General features: G+C 40.9%; 1 protein-coding gene across 5 annotated transcripts in view; it reads right to left on the reverse strand.

The window, feature by feature from the left end:
- Window positions 1-2,081: 2,081 nt before the first annotated feature.
- The window catches only part of LOC116383221 (talin-2), an 81,820-nt gene continuing 69,641 nt past the window's right edge, over window positions 2,082-14,260 (reverse strand). For 3 of the 5 annotated variants that reach the window (XM_031846886.1, XM_031846887.1, XM_031846888.1), the window contains exons 46-59: window positions 14,084-14,230; window positions 12,717-12,883; window positions 11,650-11,833; window positions 11,344-11,469; window positions 9,802-9,918; window positions 9,339-9,524; window positions 9,076-9,183; window positions 8,311-8,416; window positions 8,075-8,080; window positions 7,526-7,650; window positions 6,074-6,262; window positions 5,799-5,981; window positions 5,561-5,686; window positions 2,082-4,917 (exon numbers count right to left, since the gene is read on the reverse strand). In XM_031846886.1, the coding sequence (XP_031702746.1) occupies window positions 4,789-4,917; window positions 5,561-5,686; window positions 5,799-5,981; window positions 6,074-6,262; window positions 7,526-7,650; window positions 8,075-8,080; window positions 8,311-8,416; window positions 9,076-9,183; window positions 9,339-9,524; window positions 9,802-9,918; window positions 11,344-11,469; window positions 11,650-11,833; window positions 12,717-12,883; window positions 14,084-14,230 (1,899 nt within the window). In that variant the 3' untranslated portion in view covers window positions 2,082-4,788. Of the gene's footprint in view, window positions 4,918-5,560; window positions 5,687-5,798; window positions 5,982-6,073; window positions 6,263-7,525; window positions 7,651-7,675; window positions 7,968-8,074; window positions 8,081-8,310; window positions 8,417-9,075; window positions 9,184-9,338; window positions 9,525-9,801; window positions 9,919-11,343; window positions 11,470-11,649; window positions 11,834-12,716; window positions 12,884-14,083; window positions 14,231-14,260 lie in introns of those variants that run through there. The other 2 variants (XM_031846889.1, XM_031846890.1) reach the window with 2 other exon arrangements.

A 14,260-nucleotide genomic window follows, 5' to 3' on the forward strand; every position in this document is an offset into this window, starting at 1 on the left:
TTGAGCAGCTCCCAGACAAAAAATGTGAGTACTGTGATGATTTCATTGTTAATACTGTCTGACTGGAATGTCTCACTTACTCTTCAATAATTAAAAGTATCGAGGCGGAACAGTTTTGGTGTTCCACCCAATCCTTCTGAGTCAAACTTCACTTCTTGCATGTGATTCAACCCGATCAGGCTCATCAGAACGGTTCAGACACGAGGGGCTGATATGTGAGGTCATGTAAAAATATCAGTGTGATGAGTGGCTTTATCCACTGTGAACGCTTGTTACAGCGTGTCATTGATGTGTCATTTTACACCATCGGAGTAACACAGCCAACAACCTGATGTGACAATCATTTTTTTATTGAAATTAAACTGTTAAAAATGAAGCAGCGACTTCGAGGCAATTGTGGCTGAGAAGGTACTCTTTGTCCCTGTGGCGCCTACAAGTCGGGGCAGGTCATCTTATGTTGAATACAACTGTCTTTAATGGATGAAGCCTATAACCTTGATATGTAGCACGCAGCAGTCATCAGTAACCATATCCGCTTTCTGACTTTCAATATAATTAGATTTAGGGCGTAAAAATAATTGATGAGCTATATCTTCTATCAGCTGCTTGTCCACATTAAATTCAATGCCCTCGTCCTTCTAGCCAGGGTTTTTGGCGTCTTCCCCTCAAGTCAATGTAACAGGGCCTCTTGTTAAAAGTCAGATCCAGCAGGAACTGGAAAATATTAAAAGCGTTAGAGAGAGTTAGATGTCTGTCAGTAGGAAAAGCGTATGCATTAGTAGCCTAAAGAAACTACTTTAGGTGAAAACATCAAAAAAGGATTCCAGATTTAAGAGCAGTGTTCAAAGCAGCTGTGCCACAGTAATTGACATTGCCGCCTCAAATTTTAGCGCCGGGCAAATTTAGCACGGCTCTCACTTTATACCGTGGATTGGATTTAGCTTCAGGTTTAGCACCGACACAGAAATACCATCATGTCCTGAGACACGTAAAGGGACCTTGTTCGCCTGCCATCTCTCCATTCTCTGTTATTCACCTGTTGTGGTTCTGCATCCCGTCAGTACTGCTGCTGAGACACTGCAAGAGGATGTAACAGAAACACATGCAGAGTCAGATCTATCTCGCAAACTGTTAAATCTCACTTTCTGTAAACTGTATTTCTCAAGATAAAGGTCTAAATAATGGCGGAGAAGTGATTCCTTCAGGTCTGGGTGTTGATCCTCGATACCTTTCGAGTACCAAACAAAAGGAATATTTTGGGATCATGGACTGAAAACTGAAGTGTCAAAAGTGGGATGGAGAATGAAGGATTCTTGATCAGATATTTTCTGATTTAAATATTCTTAGTTTAGACTTTTATTGAGACCAAATCTTTTATTTAACACTCAAGCAAATGGATATACTTTGCTTAATGAGAAAAAAGGTAAAAGAAAGTCAAAATAAGTTTATTTTACTCAAAGAAAGGTATTTTTTGGTATAGTTAGTTTTTTTCTGTTTCCTAAAAGTAGTCAAATTTAGATACATCAAGTCTAAATACCCAGGAATCAGCCTGTAAAATGACAAAAAGAGCACAATTTTAAATTGTCGAGTGTAAAACCTCACAAATTTAGACAGAAACCACGTTCAGGGTTGTAGCTACCATTGAGGACACGACCCCCGTGTCCTCAATGGTAGCTACAACCCTGAACGTGGTTTCTGATATTTGAGCTTAGGAGGGAAGTGACTGTACTTCAAAGTTATTTGGAGCACAGTGAAGCATGCTTCTTTGTTTTGTTTTGATTATATTTACTGATTTTTTGTGTGTTTTTATTTTTAAAGAATCTTAAAATGTTCCGGCTAGATGCAGTATTGATAATTTTATTTTTGGGGGGGGGGGAACTCAGCAAAATGAGGGAACACCGAGTACATATGGTGGAAATCATGTTATGCAGGTCTCAAATTTGAAAACAAATGTGTTTTCATAAACCAGAGAGTAAGGATATGATAGCAAACTATAAATGATACCTGCTGTAAAATGCATGTACATTTCTGGCTTTGCTCCACAAAAGAAATAACCACCAAAGTAAACTGGACACACAAAGTTACATTGAAATGCTTTATTTTCGGTGAATACAAAAAAATAGTTTTATTGAGGCCGGATAAATATCTATTATATTGTATGTTATCACTTATCTTTATTGTAGCAACTTCTTAATTTGATTCTGTTCTGAGGGGAAAAAAAAAAAAAAAACATACAGGACACTTCAATTACTCCACATCATTGAAATGCGCCACAACATGTTAACGGTGACAGATATATCAACATGTTCTTATCACATTCATCTTTCATAGAGGCTTAAAAGCACGAGGAGAAAAAGCCAATTCATAGAATATCAGTGACTTCATAACACACAATAAAGCAGTTGACAAACTAAAATCTCCAGTCTGTCGTAGTTTAGAAGCACTGTGGTACATGCCCATGGAATGCAGTACAAAAATGTGTCATTCATATATATATATATATATATATATATATGCTGATGGTACATCTACAGCAACACATTTTGTTGACTGGTGGACAGTTCCTCTGTCATCCCCAAAAAGGCCTTACATGTGGCAGCGTTCAGCACTTGGAGGAACAGTACGTTAAGAAGTGAGACAATAAATGTTAGGAAACCCCGACGGACATGAACCTACATTCCCAAACAATCGACCAGTACCTTCGACTGACCGATGAGGTGAAGCGGTCACTCAAGCTGACCAGACACTGTATGGGCTACGGACTAAGGCACTAATAATAACACTACAGACTTGACTGATGAGTAGTGGACCCCATCCCCCCCCCCCTTCCTCCCACACAAAATACAATGCCAGACAACACCTCTGAATTCAGACCTCAACTGTTAAAAAAAACGAACTGCAATGTGACGGTCTGTCTTGAGCCATTAGCTGTGGTATACGGTCTTGTATGTGGAGGTCAGAATCACTCAGTGCATCCTTCAAAAGGTAAACTCTGTCACTGTATCAACAAAGAGATGCATCTGAAGCACAAAGCCATGCATTTTCACAGCAGGACCTAATCTTACGATTTACTGTAGTTTAATATAGAAACACAGCCCATAAAGTAAGACGAGGGAACCAAACACTACAATCAAACTCGGTAAACAAAAGGTTCTTCTATTGCAGAAAGTAGTATATTCAGTATAGTCACACAAAGCACCCTGCAATTCACAGAGCGATGGAGCAAAAAAAAGGAGATGCAGTGATTAGTGTTGCAGTCACTTCACTTTCAATTCACTTATTTTAACAGCAATTCTAACTAGTTTTATTTTATAAAATTAAGCTTATTGCCACATTTCTTTGTGCTGCTTTCTGAATTTACTGAATTGGGAGTTGAATGGAGTCAAATCAATCCCTGGCAGTGGTTGACAGTGGGATAGAAAATCACCAAGGGAAGGGCCAAAGTAAATCTGCAGGGAGTAGTAACCGCCAGACAAAGCACAGAAGTGGCACTGCACTCCATCGATTCAAGACGTCTGAGTCATTTACAGGTATTCTTCATTTGCAAGATGTTGTAGCCAATCAACCTGCCTGGTTACTCCAACCACATATTATATACTTAAAACAAGCACTCCATTATACAATATCATCTCCTATATTATTACTTGAAGTTTGCATGGTGTAAGGGAAACCAATGCTGCCTCCTAGAGCACCATCCATGTTATTGCATGATGATCAAATTCAGTTGACGGCGTTTGTAGGTCTCAATACCCTTAAGATGTATGAAGGATATCTGACCACAGGCTCTGCTAGTAGCGGTAAATAAGTGAGACCATTTCTGACCCCTCTTCGCTAAAAAACAACAACTACAGGAGTAATTATTCCTTCAACGGTAATATGGTCCTGTGTAGAAAAGCATTCACATGGTAAGGTAATGTAAAACATTCTACTCGAGTCTGAGCGGCTGCACACGATGACACCTATATTCAAGAGCTCAGACAAACATGTAGAATTTGTTGCACCTTAGAAAGACATTTTGCATGTAGAGCCCAACAATATTTGCATAAAAAAAATGAAACCAAAGACGCTTACATCACGGTCTACTTTAAAAGGCAGATTCCCCAAAAACAACTGTCTGTTATTGAAATTTACACTGTGGTCCAAGAAACACCAAATATGCGTCTTACCTTCCATATAGGGTTAATGACCACTGAATCAAAGTCAAGACACGTCACATGATTGAAACAGATATTAAGGTGCCAACATTGGAGCATAAAAGACAACATTCAAACAATATCAGAGGACCAAGCTGAAATCGTGGTGTTGCAGTTAAACGGCTATATCACATGAATGGCAATACAATCTTTTTTCTTCAGATTTAGAGCTGCAATTTGTGAAACAAAAAAAAGAAAAAAAAGGAACTGTAGGTTAAGGGCAAACATGAGAGCATGTGAGCTGTGCCGTTTGTCCAGAGCGTGTCACATTCTGGTTCAGATCGGATCAGTCAGAGTAGTTATGCTATACATCAGGACAATGAGCAGTTCTTCAGTCGTTTTTTTTTTTTTTTTTGAAAGTAGTCAGTTCCATACAGTAGTAACTCAAACGTGCGAGTTTGAGATCTTTCCATGTGAGGTGGACTCACTGCAGACTCGGGCATTACTGGTTTGTAAAATCAGTCACAACATATGTGAAGTCGCTGGAGGCCACATAGCTGCTCAACTGTGCCGTTAAAAAGGACACAACTCACAACACAAACACAGATGTGCTCTTCACGCAGCTTAGAGCGTATGCCGAAGCGAGTTTGAATATTTAGTTGTTGTCCTCTCGTAGTTCGCTGGGCAGGAACTTGTACTGCTGCTGCCTGATTTGAGCCAGTTTCTTTCGAGCTTCTTCCAGCTCTCTCTCCTTTCTCAGCATCTCCTCCTGCGCTGCAATGATCTAGACGGACAAAAACACATTTTAACTGCTACAGAACTCTGTAAAACATATTTTGAGACAGCAGCCTCATTTTCACTCAGCCCGCTTTTGGTTCACATAAGACACATACGCTTAAATATTAACAAATCTGTTTGATGAGTGTGTTTGTGTGCGTACGCACAGGTGTACTGAGCTTCAATTTCCACATTTCGAAAATCAAAAATACAGTCTTGGCATGAGTACTGGATGAAAGAAGATTAACATTTTTTGAGGAGGAAGGAATTAATCTAGAAACTGAGTGCGTTTAAAAACTTGGTCTACATTGTTAAAGGCATTAAGTTAATGCAGCCAAATGTCAGTGCCCAGCTACGTGTGACAGTGTAGCAAAGAGAATTCAAGAATGTGATAATATCGTAATAACTACAGGAAACTATTTGAGCCTATATGTAAGTGAGGACAGACAGTATTTCTTACGTTTTGGATGTTTAAATAAAAGCAATCTAGTGCCAATATGTCTAAATGTTCACTTGTCAAAAATGATTAAATAAGTATAAAATTGCCAATTAACAAATGAACTATCACATGTGTGTATCACATGTTCCCCACTCAGGTTAGCAAGTGAAACCAACTTCCAAAAGCTCCCTCCACTGCTCTGCGTTCTTACCTGTGCTATTCCCCCCACGAACTTCGTCTTGACCACCACGTTGGCTTCATCTGCTTTGTCAAACGCTGCCTTCTGAGCAGCCCGCACCAAGTTGTCGGAGGCCTTCTTTACTGCATTCCCAGCAATCTGTGAGAGAAAGAGATCAGTCGAGAGCAGCTAACAGCAGCATAAAGAGACAGTGAACAACAACACTGAACCTGCTCCATGTCATGAGAACAAATTGTGAGTTGAGCTGCACCTGTAGTCTCCTCATGGCCTCGGAGTCCTGGTCAGCCTTCACCTTACAGGCCACCAGCAGCTGGGCGGTGGAGGCAGCCACCTGCTTGGCTGAAGAGATGAGCTTCTCCTCACTTGCATGGCCTTGCACGGAAGCGTTGGCTGCCTCACACAGGTTGCTGGTCGCTGCTGCTACCATACGTGCCTGGAAGAGAAAAGCAGAGACGGAAAATGTTGCTGGCAAAATTGTGCCTCAGATTGTAAACTGCAGAAAATGGCCCCTTACTGCATACTTACAGCGGAGATGAGCCCCTGGGACCACTGTCCGTCGTCCACAGCGTTGGCAGGGATGAGGCCCACTTTGCCCTGAGCCACCAACTCTCTCTGGGCAGCCGAGGCCGATTTGACCAAAGCGCTGGTGGCTGCAGCGATGGACTTGGCTGCCTCCAGGATCTGCTCCTCAAAGTTCAGCGTCTCGTCTGCTTGCTGAGGGGTAAGGAAAGAAATCAGTCGGACAGCATCCTTCAAGAGGCTGGAGTTTGCTACCTTCAGTACCACTGGGATTATAAGTGAAATACCAAGTCAAATCATCGCAGATCGCTCCCAAATGTAACGCTTTTCAACTTGGAGATGAAGAAAGTTACATCCGACTGATGATTTTTGGTGACTAAGAGAAACAAAAGATGTCTTTAAGCAGCCAGATACAAAGCATCTTTTTTTAACAGCTGATAAGGAGCTAGATGCAACCGAAGAAGAAACAAGACTCTGCACGACGATTATCTGTCAGTGTTACACATCCGATCATACTCCGCCTGTTTAGAACACACACATTCACACCACAAGTCTGTAGACAGGGCGGGACACTGTAGGAATATGTTTGATATATAGTTGGAACGGAATAACAACCTAATATATCAAACATATCAGACAGAGCCCTGCAGAGAAGGCCTCCGGTGGTGGGGGCAGGCAGGGAAGGGTTAACTGGGAGCCAGAGGAGATATACTGGGACAAGCTTGAGCAACAGCTAGCACAGGACGGATGATGGGAGGACGACGGGGAAACACGGCAGAAGGGAATATGGCTGAAGATAATATATAATGTATGAGTTGTCACGGATATCCAATAATGGCTAAAACTTGAATGTCCGTGATAGTTATGGAAAGTTCAAATGAAGAGATTCTGGTGAAGTTCTGATCTTAAATCCAGGTCAAGGAAAGTTTGATCGGAACATTTCAGAGGGAGGAGACGGCACAAGACACTGAGCAACATTCTGTAAATGTCAACAAAAACTAAATGTGTCATTTTGTTCCTGTGAAATCTCAAACTCCCAACATTGAAACTTGAATACAAACCACAAAAAAACAACAGAGATGTTTACTGAGAAGCAGAGAACATTGATGAAGGTATAAGGGGTCATGCTTCAAAGCATTGCTGCAAAGGAAATGTGTCTAATATAGATTATATACTTCTGTATTTTTACTTGAGCAAACTTTTGAATGCAGGACTTTTACTTGTATTGGAGTATTTTTACACTGTGGTATTAATACTCTCACTAAAAGATCTGATAACTTCTTCCACTACTGCCTACAACCTATACATTTATACTAAGCATTCTAATGAAAGCTTGCGTTTTATGAGTCATAACCTTTCACTTTTTTTCTACTGCTCTGCAACTCTTTCAGGACCAACTCTGTCTCTCCACACACTGACGACGTCACAGTGAGTTATGTCATGTGGTAACTAACCCACCTTGGGCTTGGCTCGGGGTTTGAGCTGCTCCAGCTTCTTAGCTGCTGCTTCAATGGACGCTGCCGCTCCGAGCAGCTCTGTCTCTGCAATCACTGTTGGATCCTCGGGGTCCACCCACTCTGAACCTAAGGCACGAAATGCGCGCACACACACACACACACACACACACACACACACAATTAAGATTGAAATTTAAAAAAAAAAAAAAAACAGGATTTTAAAAACGTACTTCTGGAAGCGGTGTGTCAAAAGATCCATGCCACACAACAACAACACCGTGATTACACACATCACTGCATCCCATGCATAGCTGATGGAGGCCACAGACTGCCGTTCACTGAAATGAAGATGGAGTGATTGATTTAAAATGAGATGAAACGAAAATGAAAACGAAGCGCGATGGTTTGAACTGACTCAATGTACTTGAGAAGCCTGAGAGCAGCTGGATTTCAAAAGGAGATTAAATGAATCAATGTTAGCGTCGAGGAGGTGTCGAACAGCTCACAACTGGTGAAATAAGTCACAGTACAAAAAACAATCCGAACTTACCTCCATCTGTGGCAAGAAACAGAGGACAGGGGTATTACCAAAAGATTGTCTAAAAGGAATGTTTCGCTGTTATTTGGGAAATGAAAAGCTTATTCCATTGTAGATGTAGTAGCCTCCTACTGGGGATTATAAACATGGCAGATTTTGTTGTAAGCTTCATTAGTAAAGAAATAAAAGTTATTTGAGTTCATCCCAAATAACACTGTCGAAGGTGTGTGAAGAGTGTGAGCCCTTACCTTTCATGGCCTCTGCAGTCTGGATGAGCTCTGTGACAGCTCCTGCCACTCGTTTGGAGCAAGCTGCCAACTGCTGCTTCTGATCTGCAGTAGGCCTCTGCAGAACCTACAGACACACACACATTTAACAAACACTATTCTGCTTGAAAAAAGACGGAGACAACATTCTTCTGGTTGTGTGCAAACAATGAGGAATGGTCTCCACTGGATTAATAAAAGTAACGGCTTTTTTTCCTTTCAGAGCTAAATTACATTTGATGTTTTTTGACCCCTAAAACTCTATTAGACCCACAGTTGGCTCAAACCTTACAAACTCCATGTGGCCAAGTATCATTTAAAACCACAACACTTTACTAAAGTTTAAATTGATGTCCAAGAATATCTTAAGAAATCAAACTCGTCAGACTGAAAAGCAGATAAATGCTAAATGTAGAATATTTCCAGTTTATGTAATTTAGTAGTGATAAAATGACGGCTTCTTGAGTGTGAATATTTCACTTTGAGCATAAAACAGTTTCAAAGGTGTGTTGGAACAATCAGATACAACATATACAACTTCCACAGTGTACTGTCAATTTTTCTTCTCTATTTGGGGAAAAACTTTTTTTTTTTTTTTAAATGGTGAAAATCAGTCTAATGTATTTTGACATAAGCCATGATGAGAGCATGCTTTCTACTTCTAAAACTGCCATTTGCCACAAACGTCTTACTTGTGAATGCAAACCACTAAATATCTCTCACTCTCCGTCTTCCTGACTGACTTACAAATAGCACTTGTTCCAGTAAATCGATGTATCCAGTTGTGCACTCTGATCCGAACATCAGCGCCCTGTTCTTCACCTCCTCGCTGACCTCTGGATGGTAAGCCGCTTGCTGAAAAACAGATTCAACAGGACTGTGTAACTTTCCTTTATATGTGTGTATATATACACACATACATATATAAAAGGAAAGTTATAGTAACAACATGACATTAAGTCATTAGACATGTATGAATCTGTCTACTAGTAAGGGAAACAAAAAAGAACCTTGCAGGTGGTGAGCATGTCTGAAATAGCCTTGCGGCTGAGGTTGGCTGTATGGATGACGTCCTCCTGCCGGGCAGAGTTCCCAGCAGCCACTGCTTTAGCGGTGGCCTTGGTGATGCCCTTAGTCATGCGAATGAACTCCTCAGGTGTGGTCGTCTTGTTGGGTGTATCCCTGGATTGAAACACCTGGGGATGACAAAGTGGGTGGGTGTCATTTGGCAGTATGCAAATTTGATTGGAGACACTGGCAGAAAAAGAATATCCAGTAAAACCGAATTAATTTAAGTTTGCTACATCAGCCCCTTCACATTTTCATGAGATTAGTTTACGGCAAAAAGACAAAATAGTATTCCTGAATCACCAAATGCATCATTCAGCATCAATCTGGGATAAGTGATACTAGTGATGCTGCGTTACTGCTGTCCAACATCCATCCACGCACGCGTCCTCCACACATCCTCACCACCAATTCCTGCTTGATGCACTCGATTGTGGCCTCCAGTGCTCTGGTGCCCCGAGTGGCCTCGTCCTCTACAGCCTTGACCGTCTTCAGCAGGGACGTCACATTGGTCACCATCACCTGACGGACAAACATGAGAACACAAAAAGTGAAAACTGATCAAATCGTTGTTCACACAACATTTCAGAGCAATGGAGCACAAGAGTATGTTTATGCGTCATGATGACCAAACTATGAAAATGATTAGGTCATTTCTGTAACAATGGGAGAATATGAAACAATCAAACAAAAGATAGAGACAACTGACACCTCTACGTACCAACAAAGTCGTGTTTTACATTGCAACACAATAGGACAACTTACACTATACATGACTCACAATGGCTCCCCCTAAAATGTCTAAAATTATTAAACAAATGTTGCCTTATTTTGCATGATGGATATAACCTCCTACAGTTTTCTTCTGTGGTTGAAGACTATGAGGTTGTACAATATCAAACTCAAAAGACAGGGGGCGCACAGAGCCCAAGCAGGAAAGCCCACAGCCATCAAGACAAGAAGCTAAAAATCGTACAAATGGTTTACAAGATTCTTTTTCCCTTCGGGTCCTAAAATTGCATGCGAGGCATGTTATTATTATCTGAAAGACTCCATGACACACTGAGCAGCCACAGACTGACACGTTTTAAAACTTCACAGCTCGAGGGGATAACGAGCAGTCAGCAGTGTGGCTTGGACACTGTACACTGCATGTAGGGGCAATTTATATGTTGATAGTATTTAGTTGTTCTACTCAGAAGAAGTATTGTGTAAATATTCTAGATGTTTGCTTCACTTAGATTATTAGGATTAGAGTAGGCAGGTATAGGACCAACACATCATGGACAGTGGACTCTTTTGCATGCCTATACCACATACCCATGGTGCGTCAGTGGCCCTTTGATTTACATTCGTCTGCCAAATGGCCACTACACCGGAATATGTGTTGAAGCAAAGGATTCAGAATATTTATCTTTGATATAAATATCCCAGTTTCCTTTTATCCAGAACATTCATTTCCTGGCTATTTACATTACTGGGACGTGACTCGTGTGAACAGGTTTCATGATGACAGGAGAGGTGCTGTAGCTGATTAATGGCCCTGCCTGAGGAAGAAGAGGATGTCTGCTATGCATACATACTATGGTTGTTCCAATACCAATACCAGTATCGGAAATGTCTCCTATTCAGCCTAAAATGCAAACTTTTTTTTATTGTTTTTAATGCACTGGTATCATTCGTACTTCGTATCGCCCAATACGGAAGTTCAGGGAATTGGAATGAGTATCGGGAAGGAAACAAATGGTATCGGAACAATACTAAGTTCATCAATTTAGATTAGGATTTCTTATTATAGTCTGTCATTGGAAAAAAAGGATTTGATATGCGTATTTCACAAATACAACTAAACACAACACAGCACCATATTTAACTATTCAAGCCCACTGGAGGCCTTTAAATTAGATGACACAGTTTCAGGACCTGCAGACTCCCTGGTCCCCTCACCTTGGCAGCGCTCTTCAGCTGGTACATAGATGGATCATCTGCTGCCTTGCCAGCGGCACACTTGGTGGCACTAATGAGCTCAGCCAGCGCCTTAGCCACATCTTTGACAGCATTTATGAGAACCACCTGGAGAAAAGGACATACCGGTACAGACGGACACCAATTTATTACAACTCAGCCGGGGAAAGAGAAGAGACTCTGAAAGGTTACTGCCATGAACCGCTCATTCTTCGATATCTCTGATAACAGGAGCAGTGAATAAAGGACAAACAGAAAACTGAGGGAAGAAAAACAAGATGGACTAACCTGTGTCTCAGGGTCATCAGCGCCAATACTGGCAGCTCCCAGTTTGACCACATCTGTGAGCTGGGTAATGGTTTTGGCAGAAGACTGGGCGGCCTGAGCCAACCTGTTCTGCCCAGAAGCCGCACCGGACACCAGCATCTTTGTGTCCTCTACCAGAGCTTTAGCAGTCTTCAAAATGTTTTCCCTGACAGAGAAAAATGAGGAGGCATAAAAAGAAAGGAGACAAAAGCCCAGATCTGAAAACTAAAAATGTAAATGTGTGTGACTCACAGTGATCAAAATGATGCACACTGGCCCTCTTTTCATATCAAAGACATTTGTACATCAAACAAGGTGCAAACACAAGGATAGGTAAGATCATGTCACAAGTCAAGTCTGTTATTTCTCTGAAATTGACAGAAAATGTAGGAAGCTGCTGCAAAGTTTCTTCTTGATTTCTAAGTGAGCTGCGTGACATAATTTGATATAGAAAAGGGATTCCATTCCCTTTCATCCTGCCCCGGCAGGGCTTCTCTACATCTTTGCTTTCATGATTCTTCAGTGAGGTACAGTACAATTTCACTAACAATCATCTGTAAGGATCTAGGTTAATACATGTAATGTGCCAAGTCCTGTCTTGGATCATTAGATTTGTATCTTTTTGAACTAAAATTCATTTAGAAATAACAAGGCTGACTAAGTTTAACAACCTTTAGAAACTACATTATGGACACGTTAACTAAACCTTTGAGCGACAATATGGGATTTGTAGAATATAACAAAATTATTTCTGATTTATTTTAGCACAATGGGGATCCTGCCTCCAAGTGGAGTCTTTAGTCTAAGAACAAGAAGAGTAAGAGATGTGACACTTCCTTCATCTTTCAAACCCTGAGGGTAATTTGTAGTTTCTAACTCCAGAGACTTCCTGCCTCCCTGTTCACCAGCTAATATGTCATGCTGTCTGCTTCAGATGAAAGACAACCAGAGGGAAAATCTTAGTCTCCAGCCATGTCTTGCACTTAACTGATGTCTCACACAATTGTATTTGGTATACAGACACAATCTGGGACATTTGCAGCTCTAACCTGTGATCAGCGAAGGACTCGTCATCCTCTGCATTGAGTGTGCCGGCGGAGGCAAACATGATGGTGGTGTCCAGATCGGCGATGATGCCAGACACTGCGCTGGCAGCTGTGATGCAGGCCTGAGTGCCTTTGTTGCCTGCCTGGAGGGCCGAGAGCACCAAGGATACCTGAGGACACACACGCATCACACCCTATAATCATACAGGTGTGCAGATATATCTTGACCTAAGGCAGAGAGTACAATTATAAATACTTAACGGTTTGAAAAGCAGCTGGAATATTGTCTTCTCTATTTCGTACACAACCATTTCTTAAAATTTGTTTCTACTACCGTCGATTACTACTGTTAAGTAATAATGCTATTTTTTGGTCATTCAACTGAAAAGTCCAAAATACTAGTGGCAAATTTGCTGTGACAGCAAAACACCATGTCGGCGCAGAGCAATGCACAACATCACTCACTCGGGGAAATGAGAATGTGTTAAACTGTCTTCCAATCCATTTGTTTTCCTCACAGATGCCTGAGTGGCAGCAGAAATTGATTAACTGATGTTTGCGGAATGTAGCTATCTAAAAAAAAAAAAAGAAATGACTTGGCACTTCAATTTTTACATGAAATAAATGATGGTTTCAGAGAAGGATAGGAGATGAAAACAGAATGAGCATATTACGCAGGCAACGCTTTTCTTTTCTTTTTCAAGATGTTAAGCAAAAGAATAAACTCTTGCTTTATTGAGAGTAGTATATATATATATATATATATCTATATATATATATATATATATATAAAGCAAAGTGATGGGGATTCCCTAGTACAAATACCTCTAGGTATAAGTTTGCATTCACATGCCACATCTTTACAATGTTGCTGAACTGCTTGGATATGATTGGTGCAATACTTAAGCATGAATTATTTAAAAACAGTCTGCAGAGTAGTGTATTTTGCCAAGGACTATGAATTAAACAGTCAGCCTTTGAAGCTTAAGCATGCCGTTAGCAAATGGTCTCTTCCAAAATGCATTAATTCAGGAGGCATATGATAAAATGAATTATAGCCCTAAGCCTTTTATATTGTGGATACCATGAGAACAGAATCACTTGGTGAGAGAATAATGTGAAGAACAAATCAGTACCGAGCTAGTTTGTTGTGGTTCATACAAGGCCGAGCAGAAAAAGCTCCAGCCCTGAATGATTTTGTATTAACATAGTTAAGAACAGATAAAAGACAGAAAAGTGATATATTAAGTTAACGTAAGGGGCAACTTGGATAATCAATAGGATAAAAGACACAATTATATGCATTTAAAAAAAAAAAAATAAAAGACAACAAAATTCGAACCCAGATCTTTTTAATGATTGGGGAATACCTTCTCTGTGACTGCACGGGCACATTCAATGAGCTCTCGTTTGGTGAAACCGTCGGAGGGAGTGATCTGCAGAGCTCCAGCCTTCTGGACGAGGAAGATGCAGCCATGTCCGAGCTCCTGCACTCGGTTCTTGATCTGGAAACCGATCTGGTGGCAGAGAACACAGTACGATACAAA

Source organism: Anarrhichthys ocellatus, unplaced genomic scaffold, assembly GCF_004355925.1.
Source record: "Anarrhichthys ocellatus isolate YVR2014 unplaced genomic scaffold, GSC_Weel_1.0 scaffold6, whole genome shotgun sequence".
Lineage (NCBI taxonomy): Eukaryota > Metazoa > Chordata > Actinopteri > Perciformes > Anarhichadidae > Anarrhichthys > Anarrhichthys ocellatus.